The sequence below is a fragment of the Chelon labrosus genome (genome assembly GCF_963514085.1).
Source record: "Chelon labrosus genome assembly, chromosome: 15".
In the NCBI taxonomy this organism is placed as follows: domain Eukaryota; kingdom Metazoa; phylum Chordata; class Actinopteri; order Mugiliformes; family Mugilidae; genus Chelon; species Chelon labrosus.
This window is the reverse complement of record NC_140348.1, coordinates 16243825-16260112: the sequence shown is the minus strand read 5'-3', so window position 1 is coordinate 16260112 and position 16288 is coordinate 16243825. Positions and strand designations below refer to the sequence as shown.

General features: G+C 41.8%; 2 protein-coding genes across 2 annotated transcripts in view; one reads left to right on the top strand and one right to left on the bottom strand.

The window, feature by feature from the left end:
- Window positions 1–16288, bottom strand: part of wdfy4 (WDFY family member 4) — a 39238-nt gene that overhangs the window by 3225 nt on the left and 19725 nt on the right. The window contains exons 39-60 of the mRNA XM_084562326.1: window positions 16130–16236; window positions 15837–16028; window positions 15641–15750; window positions 13204–13281; window positions 12904–13095; window positions 12752–12818; window positions 12443–12657; window positions 10755–10903; window positions 10556–10670; window positions 10207–10292; window positions 10060–10122; window positions 6731–6773; window positions 6448–6567; window positions 6243–6363; window positions 6057–6163; window positions 5002–5152; window positions 3933–4024; window positions 2560–2769; window positions 2333–2453; window positions 1005–1162; window positions 411–569; window positions 152–331 (exon numbers count right to left, since the gene is read on the bottom strand). Of these exons, the coding sequence (XP_084418452.1) occupies window positions 152–331; window positions 411–569; window positions 1005–1162; window positions 2333–2453; window positions 2560–2769; window positions 3933–4024; window positions 5002–5152; window positions 6057–6163; window positions 6243–6363; window positions 6448–6567; window positions 6731–6773; window positions 10060–10122; window positions 10207–10292; window positions 10556–10670; window positions 10755–10903; window positions 12443–12657; window positions 12752–12818; window positions 12904–13095; window positions 13204–13281; window positions 15641–15750; window positions 15837–16028; window positions 16130–16236 (2836 nt within the window). The remainder of the gene's footprint in view (window positions 1–151; window positions 332–410; window positions 570–1004; window positions 1163–2332; window positions 2454–2559; window positions 2770–3932; window positions 4025–5001; window positions 5153–6056; window positions 6164–6242; window positions 6364–6447; window positions 6568–6730; window positions 6774–10059; window positions 10123–10206; window positions 10293–10555; window positions 10671–10754; window positions 10904–12442; window positions 12658–12751; window positions 12819–12903; window positions 13096–13203; window positions 13282–15640; window positions 15751–15836; window positions 16029–16129; window positions 16237–16288) is intronic.
- On the top strand, window positions 8520–9932 carry lrrc18a (leucine rich repeat containing 18a). Its single transcript, XM_084562328.1, has one exon. The coding sequence runs from the start codon at window positions 9029–9031 to the stop codon at window positions 9869–9871; it is 843 nt and encodes a 280-aa protein (XP_084418454.1). The 5' UTR covers window positions 8520–9028; the 3' UTR covers window positions 9872–9932.

The window sequence follows — 16288 nt, the reverse complement described above, 5'->3', positions numbered from 1 at the left end:
TGTCAGCAGTGAGAGTCCTCCCTTCCTCGTGCTGTGAGCCGAGTAAAGGGGAATGATGACAGAGAGCCAAAACATTTACAGGACAGAGGAAAGACAGACGAAGCAGGTGGAGAATAACAAAGAAAGACACGCGTAAACGAGACGGACTTACAGTGAGTTTGTTGATAGCCAGCGCAGAGATGCTCGTTGTGTGTCCTGCTAACTGGGTGATGTAACTCAACTCCTCCAAGTCCCACAGGATGCAGGTGAGGTCACGGGAGCCACTCACCATCACGCTGTGGACCTCAGACACGGCCAGGCACGTCACCGCATCTGTGTGACCGTACAACGGCTGAGAGCGACAGAGTCGGGGTCAGTACCTGCGTATGTGCTGTTGTGAGCAGAGCAAACAAACACGCAGACACACTAACCTGTCTGAGTTTCATGTGGGTGACTTTGTCCTTGGTGACGGCGACGTCCCACACACAAACCACAGTGCTGGTCCCCGCCGTGATGACGGTCGTCGGGTTGGGGCAGGCGGCGCACAACGTCTCGCCCCAGTCGCACAGACTCTCACACACTGCAAAGGTCTACAGATGGACATGCATCGGTCATAATTATGCAGCGATAAAGTGCCTATTAATGAGTGACTTGTGTCTTATCCCTTTTGTAAAAATATCAGACATTTTTAGTGGAGAAAAAAAGGATTCAGACTAATTATAGAACAATGAGTTAGCACTGCTTGAACTAAATGCTCCGTTTAATGGTCTTTCATCAGATCATATGATGTTAAACTATTGTGCTATTGAATTTAAATACTTTAAACCTAAATTAAAGAAACTTCATAATAACACTATTATTGAAGTTTCATTATTGTTCCAATTCTTTTCTCAAATAAAAAAAAATCATATATGCTCAATTATTGTGTCAGAATAGAAGTTTGCTTAATTTTAATTTGATTTATGCAACTGGAAAGTTCAATATTAATGCAATAAACGCATTTACTCTATATCCCACATACAAACCTTTTCTGTGGCACAATTCCCGAAGGCACAGCTGTTGTCTGGGAATCCCCAGCCGAAGAAGCAGCCCAGCTGAGGGGACAGGAGGAGCCGGTTTCTCTCCAAGACCAGGATGTCTTTTCCCAGACACAGAATCTGACCGACCGGGCCTCTCTGCAGCTCTGCAGTAAGGTTAAGAGTGGTGATTGGAGGGTTATTAAAATAAAAAAAAAATAAAAAATGTCAGTCAAACCTTATGCACACAAAAGAGGTGACCTCATTCTGCATTTATGTCCCCGAATAAACCTGCCCGGCCAAATAAAGATAATGACTCTTCAAAAACACATCACATTAAAGAGTTTGGCAGCTCAGTAAACTTATAAAGAATTTCATTAAACTGACTACAGAAAACTGGGCAATTAAAATGGTTATTCCCAGGTCACAATAAGTAAGCTGAGCCTTAGTCCTAGGAGGATACCTGCATCCTGGACAGTATAAAGGTTTAAATATACGAGTTTATACGAGGGCGAGGCAGTGAGAGGGAGAGGCAGTAATTGCACTTGTAATTGACCTATTCATGCAGGAACAGGCAAAAATCATTACATCCTATTGCCAGTTCTGCTTCTAAAATCCCCAGAAAGAAGTTCTGTCTGCATTAGTCTTAGCCTTCTTCCTCCTATTCATCTCTATCTGCTTATTGATCAGATCAGACACTCTAAGATTTAATATGAAATGTAATATGCAGGAATCTCTCCCTGAGCATTCGCAGATTCATCTCCTCTCCCTCAGTGGGCCTGTAGGGATATTCAGATTATTAAGTAGGGCTCAGCGGAAGAGTCATCTCCATATTGTAGCTCTAAGAGATAGCTCCTTCTACCCCTCTGTAGTGTAAATTAAACTATGGACATTTTCACTCCGCTTCAACCATTCCCTTGAGACCTGGGTACAAAATGTGTATAATAATTGACATCAAATGCTATGAAATAAAACAAAGGAGGAACAACGCAAAAAAAGTAGATGACTACAATTAATTACATTTAGCTTACTCAGCATAAAATGCTTATAATTTACTTTAAAGCAATAGTCTTGACACCCGGGCTGTGAGTACGCTAAATGTGAAGCTGCGGCCTGCAGCCAATCAGCTGGATCTGTCCAATACCACTGCTAAAATGTGCTAATTTCCATGTTTTATGTCATTAGATGATCAAAAGGTGAAGTGTGAAAAAAAGATTACAATGGTTTTAATCTATTCGTTTAACCTTTGACCATTTAAACATAAAAACCTATTTCCTGAAATGAAGAACAAATCCTTTACAGTGAAGATATCTTAAACACAGTTACTACAGCTGTACCTTTGAATGGCTGTGCAGTCGACTTCAGTTTATCCAGTCTGAAAAAAAATGGAGTGGGATGGGATGGCGATGACCCTTCTTTCTTAGAGCCACTGCGAGGTGGATGGGGCTTGGTGAAGAGCTATATTTGACACAGAAAATTTACCAAGAATGATTATTTGTTTAAAAAAAAGAACAATATGATGTCCTTACATGCAAGAAACAGCTATCTGCACACTATTTTTTACCTGCTTGGGAACCTGTCCAAAGTTGCTGACATATCCCAAGATCGTGCTCTTGATGACAGGGTCCTTAGCATCCTGACGGCCTCTCTGGGCGTAGAAGTAAGGGTGGAATGTGTTCACACTCTCCACAGCAGCCGGACCTTGTTGCCGGTATCCAAAAATAAGGTCAATCCACAGGTGGATGTGGGAACTCACGTATTCACTTTCCAGGGCCTAACGCAAAGAAAGCAGAAAGTTGTTCCACAAACTAAACCCACCAAGTCAAGTAATATTGCGAAATTCCTAAACACGGAGTGTGCAGCACATGTTGTTATTATAGTCGGCCCCAAGCCATCAGTCACGCTGTTAATATGAGAGTTTAGAGTACACAAAACTTCTCTGGGACTGCACGGCCTATCAAATTATTCAGGTAGTGCAGGATTTCTTCCAAAAGTCAATTTAGAAGTCTAGAACAGCAGGAAGGTGAACAGCTGTGTTATGAGCATATCTTAACGTTAGAATTAAAGAATGATTTGGGTAGAATTAGCCAGAGATTGGTTTTGAAGAGTAAATAAGGAAAAGTGGGCATTATGACCAGCTATATCCTTGTACCAAATCTTAATAAACCCATCCCAGAAGAACAGAAACCTGAAAAAAAAAAACAGCATAACAAGGATATATTGTCCTCAGTTAATTTGTCCGTGGAAGAAAAAAAACAATCTTCTGAAGTCACTAATTTTATGAGAATGGTAGGCAATACGAGTGGTTCAGTAGATTACAGAGTGATAACCATCATAGATGCCCCAGGAATGGGAAAAGGGAGGGTCACACTGAAGAAATCAGACCAAGAGTGAGAAAGTGGAGAAATATACAATAACCCCACAGAGGAAAAGAGAAGAAAGAGCCGAGAATAGAGAGAATATTCAACTCATAAAGAGCTGGCAGAGAAAAAATGGCATTATGAAAAAAGAAAGTCTGTTAAATGGGCTTGTTGTGCTTCAGCGTCTGTCATCTCAGCATCTGATACAAGCCTTTTCATGCATTTATTGATAAGGAAAACAAACGTTCATTATACTTGGAAACAGTTAGTACCAAATGAATGTAACTGAACCAAACTGTGAGACAAAAATGGCCTTCAGAGAATCTGATGAATAAGACAGTGACTGGTATACTGTGGTAAATAGAGTGAACATGAACTAATGGCTGTCAACACTGACGCAGTGCCATGTGTACAGTGGATATTTGTTTCGAGATACGGAGACAGTGCATCTTTTGTATACATACGTACATCTGCTAGTATTGACAAACATTATTAAGTCTCATGGGAAAAGGCGGCGGACGCAACAAACCAACACGGTCTACTAGAACAGACTTGATCAGGTTCAGGAGTCACTGACCTCTCGATGGATTCTAATGAACTCCTGGGGGTCACCTTTCGCCCATGGAGGCAGCTCGACATCTCCCAGAGCAGTACCATCCTCCATACATCCTGCAGAGACCCAAAAATAAAGCACATGATGTGTCATATTACTTTGTGTAGTTCAAAGAGTCTTTTGTAACTGACGGCATCGCAGAGCGACGTAAGTTTGAAGAAGAGGATGAGGAAGAAGTGGAGGACGAACAACAGGAAGAACAAGGTCAATGGTTTATGACCACTGACACAAATAAATGATGTGCATTAAACCTAAAAAATAAATAATAATAATAAGTAAATATATTTGTTATTTAAGAAAGTATACCTTTAGAAAGGCATGGCTGGTGATAATATGTGTTTTTATTTGCAAATTCTACTAAGATCAATATATATTGACTGTAATAGCAGTAGCCAATATAATTAACATACACACACCTCCATTAATGCCCAACAAACACACAAACAAACCGCATTGTGTGTGATATCGCCCCTAATTACCATGAACATGGGCGCATTTATGCAGCAAGGTATCCTCAACTTCAATCAGACAGAACTGTTCATGAATTAAAATGTGGTTCCTCTTAATTAAGCAAATTAGCTCATTAATTAAACCAGGATCAAATTAATTAACAAAGAATTTAAAACAACATGGTCGTCTTTATATGCTACACACTGTATGTTGTATCAGTTTGAATTCATTAACTAGAAGAACTGAGGAACTACAGCAAATTTATGCGGAAAGGTGCTCCAATGTCTAATCAGACGGCAGCATGACGAGTTAATGAAGGATATATCATGTACTACGGCGGCAGGATACAAAAATATATGACAGAATACTGTATATCTGAGACTAAATCTTGCAGAAAGAAGAAGGCTTGTAGTTGAGAGCAACAGACAGGGTGAGGAAGTCTAAAAGTACAGAAAGGGAGACCAGTACTTTGTCCTTTGAGCACATAAATAAGAAAGGCGCTTGTACACGTGGAATATCTTAACAGGAAATTCATACTTAGTCATTAATTTAGGGGATTTAAAAGATTTCTTTTGTGTCTGACCCAGCTGGATGTGGTTGGAGTTCAGCAGGAAGTCGGGCAAATAGAAGAACTCTGGGACCAGCTCTCTGACGTCTCCCATGTTGTCTTTCGAGGCAGACTCCCACTCTTTCTTTATACTGTAGAACATCCTCTCTGGGATATCAAACCCTCCCTGTGGGGAAACCAGACACAACACTGTCAAACAAACTTTGCAACAGGCATATTAATAAAGTAGTCTGCCTGATGCAGTGTAGTGAATCATATTTTATATTCTTGATTGTATTACATAGGCAGGAAATATTTGCAACTATTAGGAGGAAGCTTTTCATCTTTCCGCAAAATTCCATAATCTATGATGGAAATCTCATGAGAGCGAATGTAATTTAGAATAAAACAATTACCTCAATGAATGAAAATAGCATATATAGCAGCAAACTTGGTTAGAGATGTAAATCCAGTTATGGTTATTACTACACACCCGTTATGTGCTTCAGAAGACAAAAAAGGCATCCTACTTCAACAGACTAGCATCTTTATTGCTTTATTCCGACTATCAAATATGCATGCCTTTTCATTATAATCAACTGGGTGCTGCATGGTAAATTGGTAACATCTGTGGCTATTTGCATCGGCTTCTTTTAGACACTTTCTGTAATTATTTGCATATATATTAAAATCTCTCTATAATCTGCTTTCATACCCAAAACAGAAAAGGGTCTGGAGAGCAGAAAATAGCTCACATTAGAACAATATTACTAGTAAGACTATGTGTGAAAATGAAGAGGAGCTTGTGGATGAGTAAAAACGGACTAATACTAGAAGAATATGATATGCAGTACATATCTATATCATTCACCATTTTTATGAGATGTCCTGCAAACTTTTTCCCATCACGCAGTCTATAACATGCAACTTGGCAGTCACAAGCTTAGTCATGTAGCTCTTAGATATTTAGGTTTACTCTGAAGGTCAGTAACAAATCAGGCCTATTTAGGAAGAATTTCATCTAAAAACAACTTCACAATTTCAAGGACGTGCAAATATTTTGTTAAATTTCCTGGCATCCACGGCTTCACCTGCAGCGTCTGGAAGGTGTGTGAAAACGGCTCCATCCTGACGAGGAAGGAGGCCACAATGATGGCTGAGGAGTAGTGTGTACAGTAGTGGCATCGCGCTGACAAGTCTGTTACAGAGGGAACCATGTTATAAGGACAAATAACACTGAAAATGGCACAGAATTAAAAAACGAGCCGAGCAGATACCTTCACCCTCACTCTCCACTTCTTCATATCTCTGGATGAACATCTGTTTCCTCTTCTCTGTCTGAGCTCCCATTGGTTTGGACAAATCACGGAAAGTTGCAGGATTGGACAGGTCGAGCATCTGTCGAGAACAGATTAAATCAAGCATTTTACACTAGACAATATGCACGTTCGAGACAAAGGTGTCATAGGTGAGCTGTTTTACCTCAGACTGATAGTCAGCCAAGACCCAGGGGAAAACTGGATACTGCATCAAGTCATTGTACGTCCTCCCAGCGATGGTGTTCAAATGCATCAGGTACTCAAAGTTACTTATCTCCCCTTTCTAGAGGAGAAACAAGTATTGCAGAAATACAGTTATAAACAAACACTGAAGCTGGAGTAGCATTACTATTGTCTGGTGTTGTTGAAGGAGGAAGTACTGAATCAGTGAGCACAAACCCCTCTGACAAAATGAAGTGGATGAAGAGTCGTGTTTATTGCATTACCTGCCATTTAACAAGGGCTGTCTTTTCAACCACGGGAGTCTTTCTAAGGCACAATAAAAGCAAATACTTTGAATTAGCAACAGAGGCTGATCACTGAGCAGAGTTTTTTTTTTTTTTTTTTGCTTGGTTTGTTGCCTAGCAACCGCAGTTGAAGCAACACAGCAGAGTTCAAGAAGCAGCAGAGTGGAGGTGAGTGAGTGACTCAGGAAACAGAAATTATGTGTACACAGCTGTAGGAGCAGTTAGGGACTGAGGTGAGCTACGGCATGTAGCATGAAAAATGTGAAGAGACGTGGAGGATGTAGCACACGGTGCCAACTGTAAGTTGTGAGGAAACATAGTTTAAGTAGGAAGTGTAAGTGTAAAGTGTATGCATCAGAAAACTGTGGAATTTAAAAGAGCGAACAGTACTTCCTTGTCCAGAGATGTTTTTAATGCTTTGACATGTGGCTCCGATTCCCATAACAGAGGTTCATGATTACTGGTCAAACAGGAACAATACCGTTCTGTTAAATTACTCTAAGATTTCCTGCTGCAGAGCTAAGACAAACAACAATTCATTATCTGACTAATGCTAGCTTATTTTTTCACTCGGTTAGGAGTTTGTTCAAAGACTGCTGTGTGGTGATGATCAAATGGACTACGGCAAATCTTCCTGAGTGCAAAGTTTGCTCAATCAAAACACCTTGTTTACAATTAATGTGCGAATATTAAACAAAACATCTAAACGACAATGTTAGCAAACATTTCATTAACATTTTACTCGTGCAACGCCTCTCTAAACATGATTAAACTAGGAAAGTGATGAACTGCTCCTGAAATCTCCTTTCCCTCTGTAGAGCAGTAACATGACAATAAAAGTCCTGGCGCCAAGCACCGCAGTTGCTAAGTAACACTGTTAAACAAGAGGAACTTGACTTTCCCTGCGTGGTGACGGGAGGCAAGGCAAAGGTTGATATAAACACAAGCGGTGCATTCCTGATCTTTTTACTCTTGACACTTGAGAAGGAAACAAGAGGTTTTATTAGTACAACTTCCACATGCTGACCAAACTGTAATGTAGCTTTAAGGTGTTTTAAGTAATGGAAGATTTTTTGTTTTGGTTTTTGGACAGTGGTGAGCGGCTTCGAGATGAGAGGTTCACAGGAGCTAAAGCTGTCGGTGGTTTTCTAAAACTGAAGACAACCTCATCGCTCGATTAACATCAGTCCAGGAATAAAGACGATAAAATATGGTGAGTACACGTCTTCATTTATGGTTAAAATGTGGATTATTTTAACAAGAAAACAACAAGCTACACAACCTGAAGTAAGGACGTACATAGAAAATAGGTTTAAAGGATGAGAGGCAACATTAAGTGTATCCAATTTCTAACACCAATAACTCCTGACCAAATTATTTTGTAAAACTACACTAAATCAATCATTGCATTTGGCCCAGAATGTGTTATCTAATTGCAGGCAATAATTTCATGCAATAGTTTTCTATAGGAGGTTATAATGGGAACAAGCACCAGTGGATAACCTCTCTCATCCTGAGGATGATGAATGAGGCGAGAGAGGGCCTTGGGGTGTAACACAGACACAAACAGACACACACCTTGCTCTTTTAGACAGGGAGGGGAGAAGAGCGAAGCCCTCATTACACTCTCAACACTCCCCAACTATCATTTATCAAAGTCCTGATTTGACTCTTTGTGCGCACACGCACACCTACTGTAGTACAGTACATCCATGTCTGTCAACACACTTGCACGTGAATATCCTACACACACACACACACACACACACATATTTCTTGCCTGAAAAGAGCCAAACAACTCAATCAGTTAAATGGTGAGAGAGAATCAGCACTCATTTGTTGTTGCTGTATTACCCAGTGTCGCCTCTCTCCTTTTGTTCCTCAGCATTAGCCTTAATTAGAGAGTCGTGCTCTTAAATACCCCCATGGGCAACACAGGGTGAGCACGCACTAGTGCAGACACAACACCATGGCACACACACACACACTCACCAAGACACACACGCTGCTCAAGCTCTCATTCCTCAGAGAGTACGCTTTCCCCGCTGCCTCAGGCCATACATAAGCCTCTGTATCTGAATAAATCACATCAGCCTTACACACACATAGTTACACATAAACATACACGCAACACATCTATTTGCTATGGTACTGTGTGCTGGTGGAGATTAGATAAATTATTGTGAATCAGCCTCTTGGGGCAACTGTCACAAAAGTGGAGGCTGAGCTGAAATCTTAAACTGAACTGTTCCTTAATTCTCTGTGTGCTGTAGAGCCATGCCCAAAGGAAAGGGAAAGGGAGCCAAAGGGACAAAGGTGACCCTCAAGTCTGCCAAAAAGGCAATACGGATGACCCCAGATGGACGACACAGACTGACCCTTAGCAACATGGGTATAACCATCTTCCCAAAGTGTCTCCTCAAACTCACCAACTTAGACGAGTTAGACCTCAGCCGCAACCTGATACAGAAACTCCCAGATAACATTGGGAACTTTCTGTCACTCAGATGGCTGGATCTCCATAGTAACAAGATAGAGTCTGTGCCCGAGTCCATCGGCAACCTGGTGGGACTGACCTACCTCAACCTCTCCAACAACCGCCTAACCTCTATGGGCTTACCCTCCACACTGGGTTCCCTCACCAGCCTGAAGACTCTGAATCTAGGGATGAACCAGCTGGACGCCCTGCCTCCCACTATGGGGACTCTACATAGTCTGCAAGAGTTAGGTCTGTTCGACAACCTCTTTAGCAAGTTACCAGAGTTTGTGAAAGTCCTGCGCAACCATACCAAGGTGAATATGAAACGAAATCCTGTATGGTATGCTCAAAGGGACGGTGAGGGGACGCTGAAGGAAAAGTCAGTTCTAGAGGAAGATGTGTACCTGGTCCATGAGAGCAGCCTGTGTAAGACATGCCTTAAGAGATGCAAAGCGCAGAAGGAGAGGGTTATAAAAGGAGGTGGAGGAGGAAGAAGAGGTGGTGGTGATGGTGATGGTGATATGTTTGAGGAGAAAAGGATAAGAACTTATCCTGGACTGATGGCACCACACTCAGTGGCTACAGTCAATCAGGATGTGTGGAGGATACGAGAAAAGGGGGACTACAAGAAAATCAAATGACCAATGACAGTGGCTGATATGAAAATAATAACGTTAGAATAGATGTAATTTTAAAGAAGCCACACAAAGTGTAAGATATATGTACTTAATATCTAGTGACATGATACACAGCTATTTTTATGTAATTCATACATTCACTGATAAAATAAAATTTCTCCAAATATTATCAGTTGATTGTTGATACTTACTTTGCATTAGCAATAACCTCAGCGACCCCTCTGCCTTTTAATGCTGGCACGATGTTGGTCAACCTGCAGGAAGAAGAGGAGAAAAAGGATCGGACTCAGGGTGCTAAAGAAAAAACAACTTTTAAAATAAATATATAAACGTGGTACCTTTTATATGCAGAGACATGATCTTTATTCACAAATACCAGGAAGGCTGAGTGTCCATTTTTCATGAAAATCTCGATAGCATTGTCCTTACAGCAAGAGAAAGGCAAAGAAGGTATTTAGCAACTCAGATGCAATATTTTTTAAATCGGGATGCATCTTGATTCTGAGCACAAATAGAAATCAGATTTGTGATGCATTTTACTGGCTCTTCATCTCCATTAGTTGATTCTGCATTATGCTTAAAGAAACTAATTCTAACATCTAATATTGCTAAATTCAAACAAATTTCTGCATAGACACAAGATGCATGTTAACTCAAATCATCTGGGGGAGCGTTTGGATGTCTGACCTCTAAAAGGAAACGCATGAACCGAGCCTCCTTGATGTCCTCATAGAGAGAGCGTCTGCACCTGGCGGGTGGCATCTCTTTACTCAGCATGGTGGAAATAAAGGAATCTCTCACACTGGCAGAAAGGGGACATGGTGATGATGAAAAAACTGAACGATATCCGAGCAGCTTCACATGCTTTACTGCAACTGCAAATAACCTGCTGGGATGATGTTTCCTGCAGCAAACATCACCGTTAGGACTGAGAGTGAATCCTTCGCACAACAGCAGGCTCTCCTTCCCAAACAGCAGCAAACCCTCCGTGACTCTGAGGCCGCTCACCATCACTACACACATCTTAGCCTTTACCTACAGACAGAGAGGAGAGAAAAAGAGATACATTAAGCCCCATGCGAGAGGTGCAATACACATCCGCACATTTCTCTCTCAGGACATGACATGGCAACAACACAGGCACTTCAAGCTTTACTTGATTGATCATTTTAATCACATATTTTAATCATTATTAAAAAGACACAGTTGAACACTTCATTATCAGAACTGATTGATGGGGAGGAGAAGGCCCGGCCCCTTTTTTCAGCTGTGTGTGTTCCATGCAGCGGCAAAGTGGACCCACATGCTGCTATCAGCGGCGGCTGTAGCTAATGCTAACTGCATTGTGATAATGCGTGGCTAATTCCATTGTCTCCCCTCATTTCACAACGAGTGTGTGCACCTGGCTGTCTCCCTGTGCTGGCCTCCCTTGCAGGCCCCCTGGGACATAGCGCCCAAAAACCATATGGGGCCCCAACATGCCCGCAGGCCCCCCACAATTTATACTAATCAAATCAGACTCCCCACCGCCAGACACAGAGTCACACACTTGGCGGAAGTGGAGACCCCGCCTGGCCATTATTAGGAGAATTAATCACTGCCACACACACAATAGGAAACCTGATAAGTGATCAGAACCCTCTTGTCTGAATGCACACACACACAGACATGCTATGATGGATAATGTGATGTGGAGATGCTTAAGAAGAGTCAAGGTGACTGAGTCGTATCATGGTCAGATGTTACGGCAGTTTACATCAGTAATTACAAAGTGGCATCAGGTCAAAAGTCCCAAACAGTGACTAGACTTTTAAAAAAATAGTTGCATTTATTGTTATCAAAGATTAAATACACAAAAATCAACTTGTTTCCTTATCTCCTTATTGTGCTGTGGACAGATAAGCGTTATCAGTCTGAGGGCGATTTAGCTGATGATGGGAAGAAGGAGAGAAAAGGAGGACTTTTATTGACTGAGAGCCTAATGTCAGACCATTGATTTCTCCCCACACACATTATTGTCATAATCACACTATTGGCGCTGGCAAGCTAATTATGAGTGGGTCTCCCTTTGTGTGTTGCTGCATGAGTGTGTGTGCCGGCCCGTGAGTGTGTGTGCATTTTTCAGAGCTAATGACTGTGTTCATCTGACAGGAAGCTCAGCAGGACTCGTGCACTGAACTGCTGCAAGACAACAGGACACACTTGCACACATCACACACTTACTAAGCGGATGTAAGACAGCTTGCATCACCTCCTACTGTTTTTATTAATACTTCTGTCAGAAACATTAAAAGCCGCGGCTGGTTGCCGGAGCGATGAGAGTCCCTGTCAACATGTGCACTGGTTTTTAACTCACTGTAAGAATGAGAAGAGCTGTGCTGGGCCTCAACATTAAAACATTAAACTAATGAGGAAAGATGAAATTCTGATAGCAGCGCTGGGCTACTGGAATCCCTTAGTCTACATCAGATAATTATGATTGTGAATATTAGTGGGCTGGGACGGAGCTGTGTTTGTGTTTGGGAATGTTGTATTCGGGGCAGCATACCAACACACCCTCCCGACCCACAGTACCTCCTCTCCAGGGTGCAGCTCCTGCAGGATGATGCGTATGTCGGTGCAGTCTTGTGTGTGGGAGCAGGGTTCAGGGGTGGAGGTTTCGGGTACACCCTCAGTGACGGCAGGTGTCTCATTCAGAACCGGGAAGAAAGTCAGACGGTCACAAGACTGCCCTTCATCGCCTTCGTCCTCTTTAGCCTCTGCGCCAACTTCACACAAGATCTTGGGCTCTGTCGCAAAGAAAAAAAAAAATTCCCACTGAGAATCCAACAACCAAATTTGGATTTAACAAATTTTTAAAAACGGGCAACAATTCACCTTTACCTGTGTAATCTTCTGTTTTATTTTTGTTTTCTTCGGAAATACCACCAAGACACATTGTACCTAGCACCTGTTTGAAATACATAAAAGGTTAGACTGTGTGTAAACTGAAGAACTGAAATGAACAGAGCCTGCTTTAATATAAAAAGCTTTACCCGCTTGGATCGTCTCAGAGCTTTTCTGCGGATGCGTGACCTGGTCCGATTGGGTCCTTCTGCAGCGTCTTGCTCCCAGTCTCGGCTCAACAGCACCCCTGGGCCGGGGCCGAACACTGCTCTCTCCCTCAGCAGCTCGGCCTCCACACGCAGCCACTTGGAGCTCACACTCTCCCACTTACTAGCTCGCAACTGCGATGCAGAAACAAACCGAGACAGAGATTCATATTATTACAAATCAAATTTTGCCTTTTTAATGTAATTTATTTTAGTATATTTATGTGAAAATGTCTGTCACACCTGCAAATGGTTTGTCTGCATATTCTCAAACATGCTGTGGCCCCTCTGTCGATGTGACTCCATGTAGGACAGAAACTCCTACAAGCAGACAAGAGTAACCTGATGGGTGCAAATGAAAAGAGGGGCAGCGCAATCGCTCTTCCCCCAGCTCGTATTGTACACACAACAGACATCACGTTCCAGAAATTGTATATGCATAATGGTATTGTTGTTTCCTCATGCAATTACAATGCATTCATACAATTACATCGGTTCTAAATTGCATTCACTGGGCAAAATAAGCTAGTGGCTACAGTCTTACAATAACCCTGTCTGGAAATGTAATCATTTGTTGGTGTGATCAAATTAACATAAACATTAATATCACTGAGCCACACCACAGTCAAGGGCAAGGTAAGTGTGTGCCTACGCCTTTATTGTGTAGTCAGTCAGTGTTTATGTGTCGATTAAAAGAGGAAAGAAATTAAAAAACTGAAAAACCCAAAACCGAGCTGTGTTGAGACTGCAGGATGCTCGTGTTGAGCAGACACACTGGGATCATATTCTGACTGTTAACTGCTTCATTAAGCCCATCATCACAGCAGTGCTCGCTGAGAGACTAGTGAAACAACATGTGTCCATCTTCACAGCTGACCCAGGAAAGCCATTTAACTGAATGAATGAACATGCACTAACTCTTTATATCCAGTCTTATTTACACATGCTAATTTTACGTTTTGCACTATAAACTCACGCCTGGAATAAATGATTTCAAGAGCAGTAAAAAGAAATCTACTACTACTACCGCATTACAAAAGATGCAAAAACATTTGAGATGAGAATAAATTCATGCGTAAAAGTTGACGTCAAACTTTGACAAGCCCGCCGAGGGAATGGAAACAGTTTTTCTGAGTGACTGACTGCCCATCCAAACGAGAAGTTGTGCAGAAAAAGAAATAAAGCGGTAATTTGAGCGGAGATTATAGAAATATTACAGACAGAAAAGAGAGTAATAATGAAGTTTGCAAACCAGAGCCGTGTTGAGACAGATAAACAGCGAGTTGGCGTCATCATTTTCTAATTTCATTCCTTCATTTGGACAAACATAAGTAATATATAGCATTAATTACCCTATTTAGCAGATAGGAACCTCATTGGCTTTTTAAATGCTGCATTAAATACATAACTCATCTCTTCCCTCTGCAATTAACATCAGAACATCACACTCATTTCCATTTTAATGACTTCCCAACAATACGCCACCTTTGATGATAAGGCAACATAATGTCAACTTCATTCTGAGCTGGCAGTGAATGTGTAATGAACTTAACGTGATCATTAGTGCTGTTAATTATCTTTCTAATATGAGGACACAGATATGATTATGAAAACTGCATTCGCTGATGAAATAAATCTCTGAAAGGATTGCACTGAAGCTTGACTGAGGACACAGTCTGCCTCTCACTCTCTATATTCTCATTCATTACCTACAGCAGGCTTTAAAACTCTTTCTTTTTATTTTTTTCTGGATCCGTAGTAATGCAAACTATGCCTTGTATTACTACGGTTTCAGTGACTTAAAACAGTCCGAATAAGCTCATGACTTATTATGAGAAAGGTCATAAGTTGGTGATCCAATAATTAATTAATGACTCACTTGTGAGTCAAAAATGACCATAACTGAGGATTTGAACATCTTTTTTTTTTTTTTGCTCGTTGCAACCTCTTCAAAGTGCAGAGTGGTGCAACACAATGCAGAAAGAAAATACCGCTCCCTATTCTTCTCCGCATCTCAGATGGAAAAACAATTCATCACCCTCTCTGATAGCCTGTCAGAGACTGATATGATAAAGAATAACATCAAATGAATAATGTTTTCATCAGATTGGTACCACTATAATTGCCAACGCGATTTCTGTGGGCAAGGGACGTGCACAAACAAGAACACACACACGCTTTTTGCGGGTGTGAGACAGACACACAGACGCGGTAATTTCATGCCTGTGTGCCTGAGTAATATGTCCCTGCTCCCTGCTCCAGATGGCTCAACGTCTTAAGCGTTGTGGGGGAACTAATGATGTGGGCCACGTGTTTCGGGGGGAAAAACAACAATAAACGCGTCTTTAACCTTCAGCAGCAAACAGTGTGTTGTAGTGAGTGTTCCCATGGATAAGCCTAACAGATATCAATTACAATGCCCACTCAGGGGCAATCAGCTGTGATAATCCAAATCTATTTAAAGAAATAATCAAACACCCCCACAGGGCTGGACGGCCCAGAGCACAAGCACAGTGGTGACTTTGGGACGAGTGTTTGGCACAGCGCTCTGGGATGCAGGGACACCTGAGAAAAGGTAACTCCACACTTCTCAAAGGGGACAACAGCCACAAGCAAACATTTTTTTTTTGTTCCGTCTACTGCAAAAGAACAAAAACCTGAGGGAATGTTTTGTATTTACCTCTACAGTTACTGACTCTTGGTCTGGTTTGCCTAAAGCTGAGCGAAGGACGCTGCTGATCATGTCAAACTTCTTCTGAGAGCTGCTGGCCACCTTCCTCTTCTGACAGTCTGAGGAGACATTTTGAAGAGAATATTATAGATAATACCACTCACATTCAAACATATTCTCCCTCTGCAGTTATCAGTATAGCTACCTGTGTGTAGCAGCCAGGCTTTGTGGGCCATCTCCTCCCACAGAGGACTGACGGTAGACATGCTGGCAGGCCCTGCCTCCGCTTTGTGGCTCACTGAGATCTCCATCTTACAGTTTTCTTCAAGCATATGTTGTCTCTCTAACAGGACCTTTGACCAGCAGGCCTCCGCTAGGGACACTAGCTGACTATCCTCTGGAACGCACATGCACACATTTGTTGGGACATGTAACGACCCAGTAAACCCCTGCAGACATGATAAATGTAAATAAACTCTCGCATACGAGGCCTCGTACCTGACGTGATGTCTGCTCCATTGGTGAGAAATGATGAATGTCTGGTTTTGGCAGGCAGCAGTCCGGGCGACATTTGCTTGGTCACACATCCAAAACCTTCAGGGTAGCTATTAAAAAAAAAAAAAAGTGGGATTGTGTGTTAATCACCAGTAAATCCAT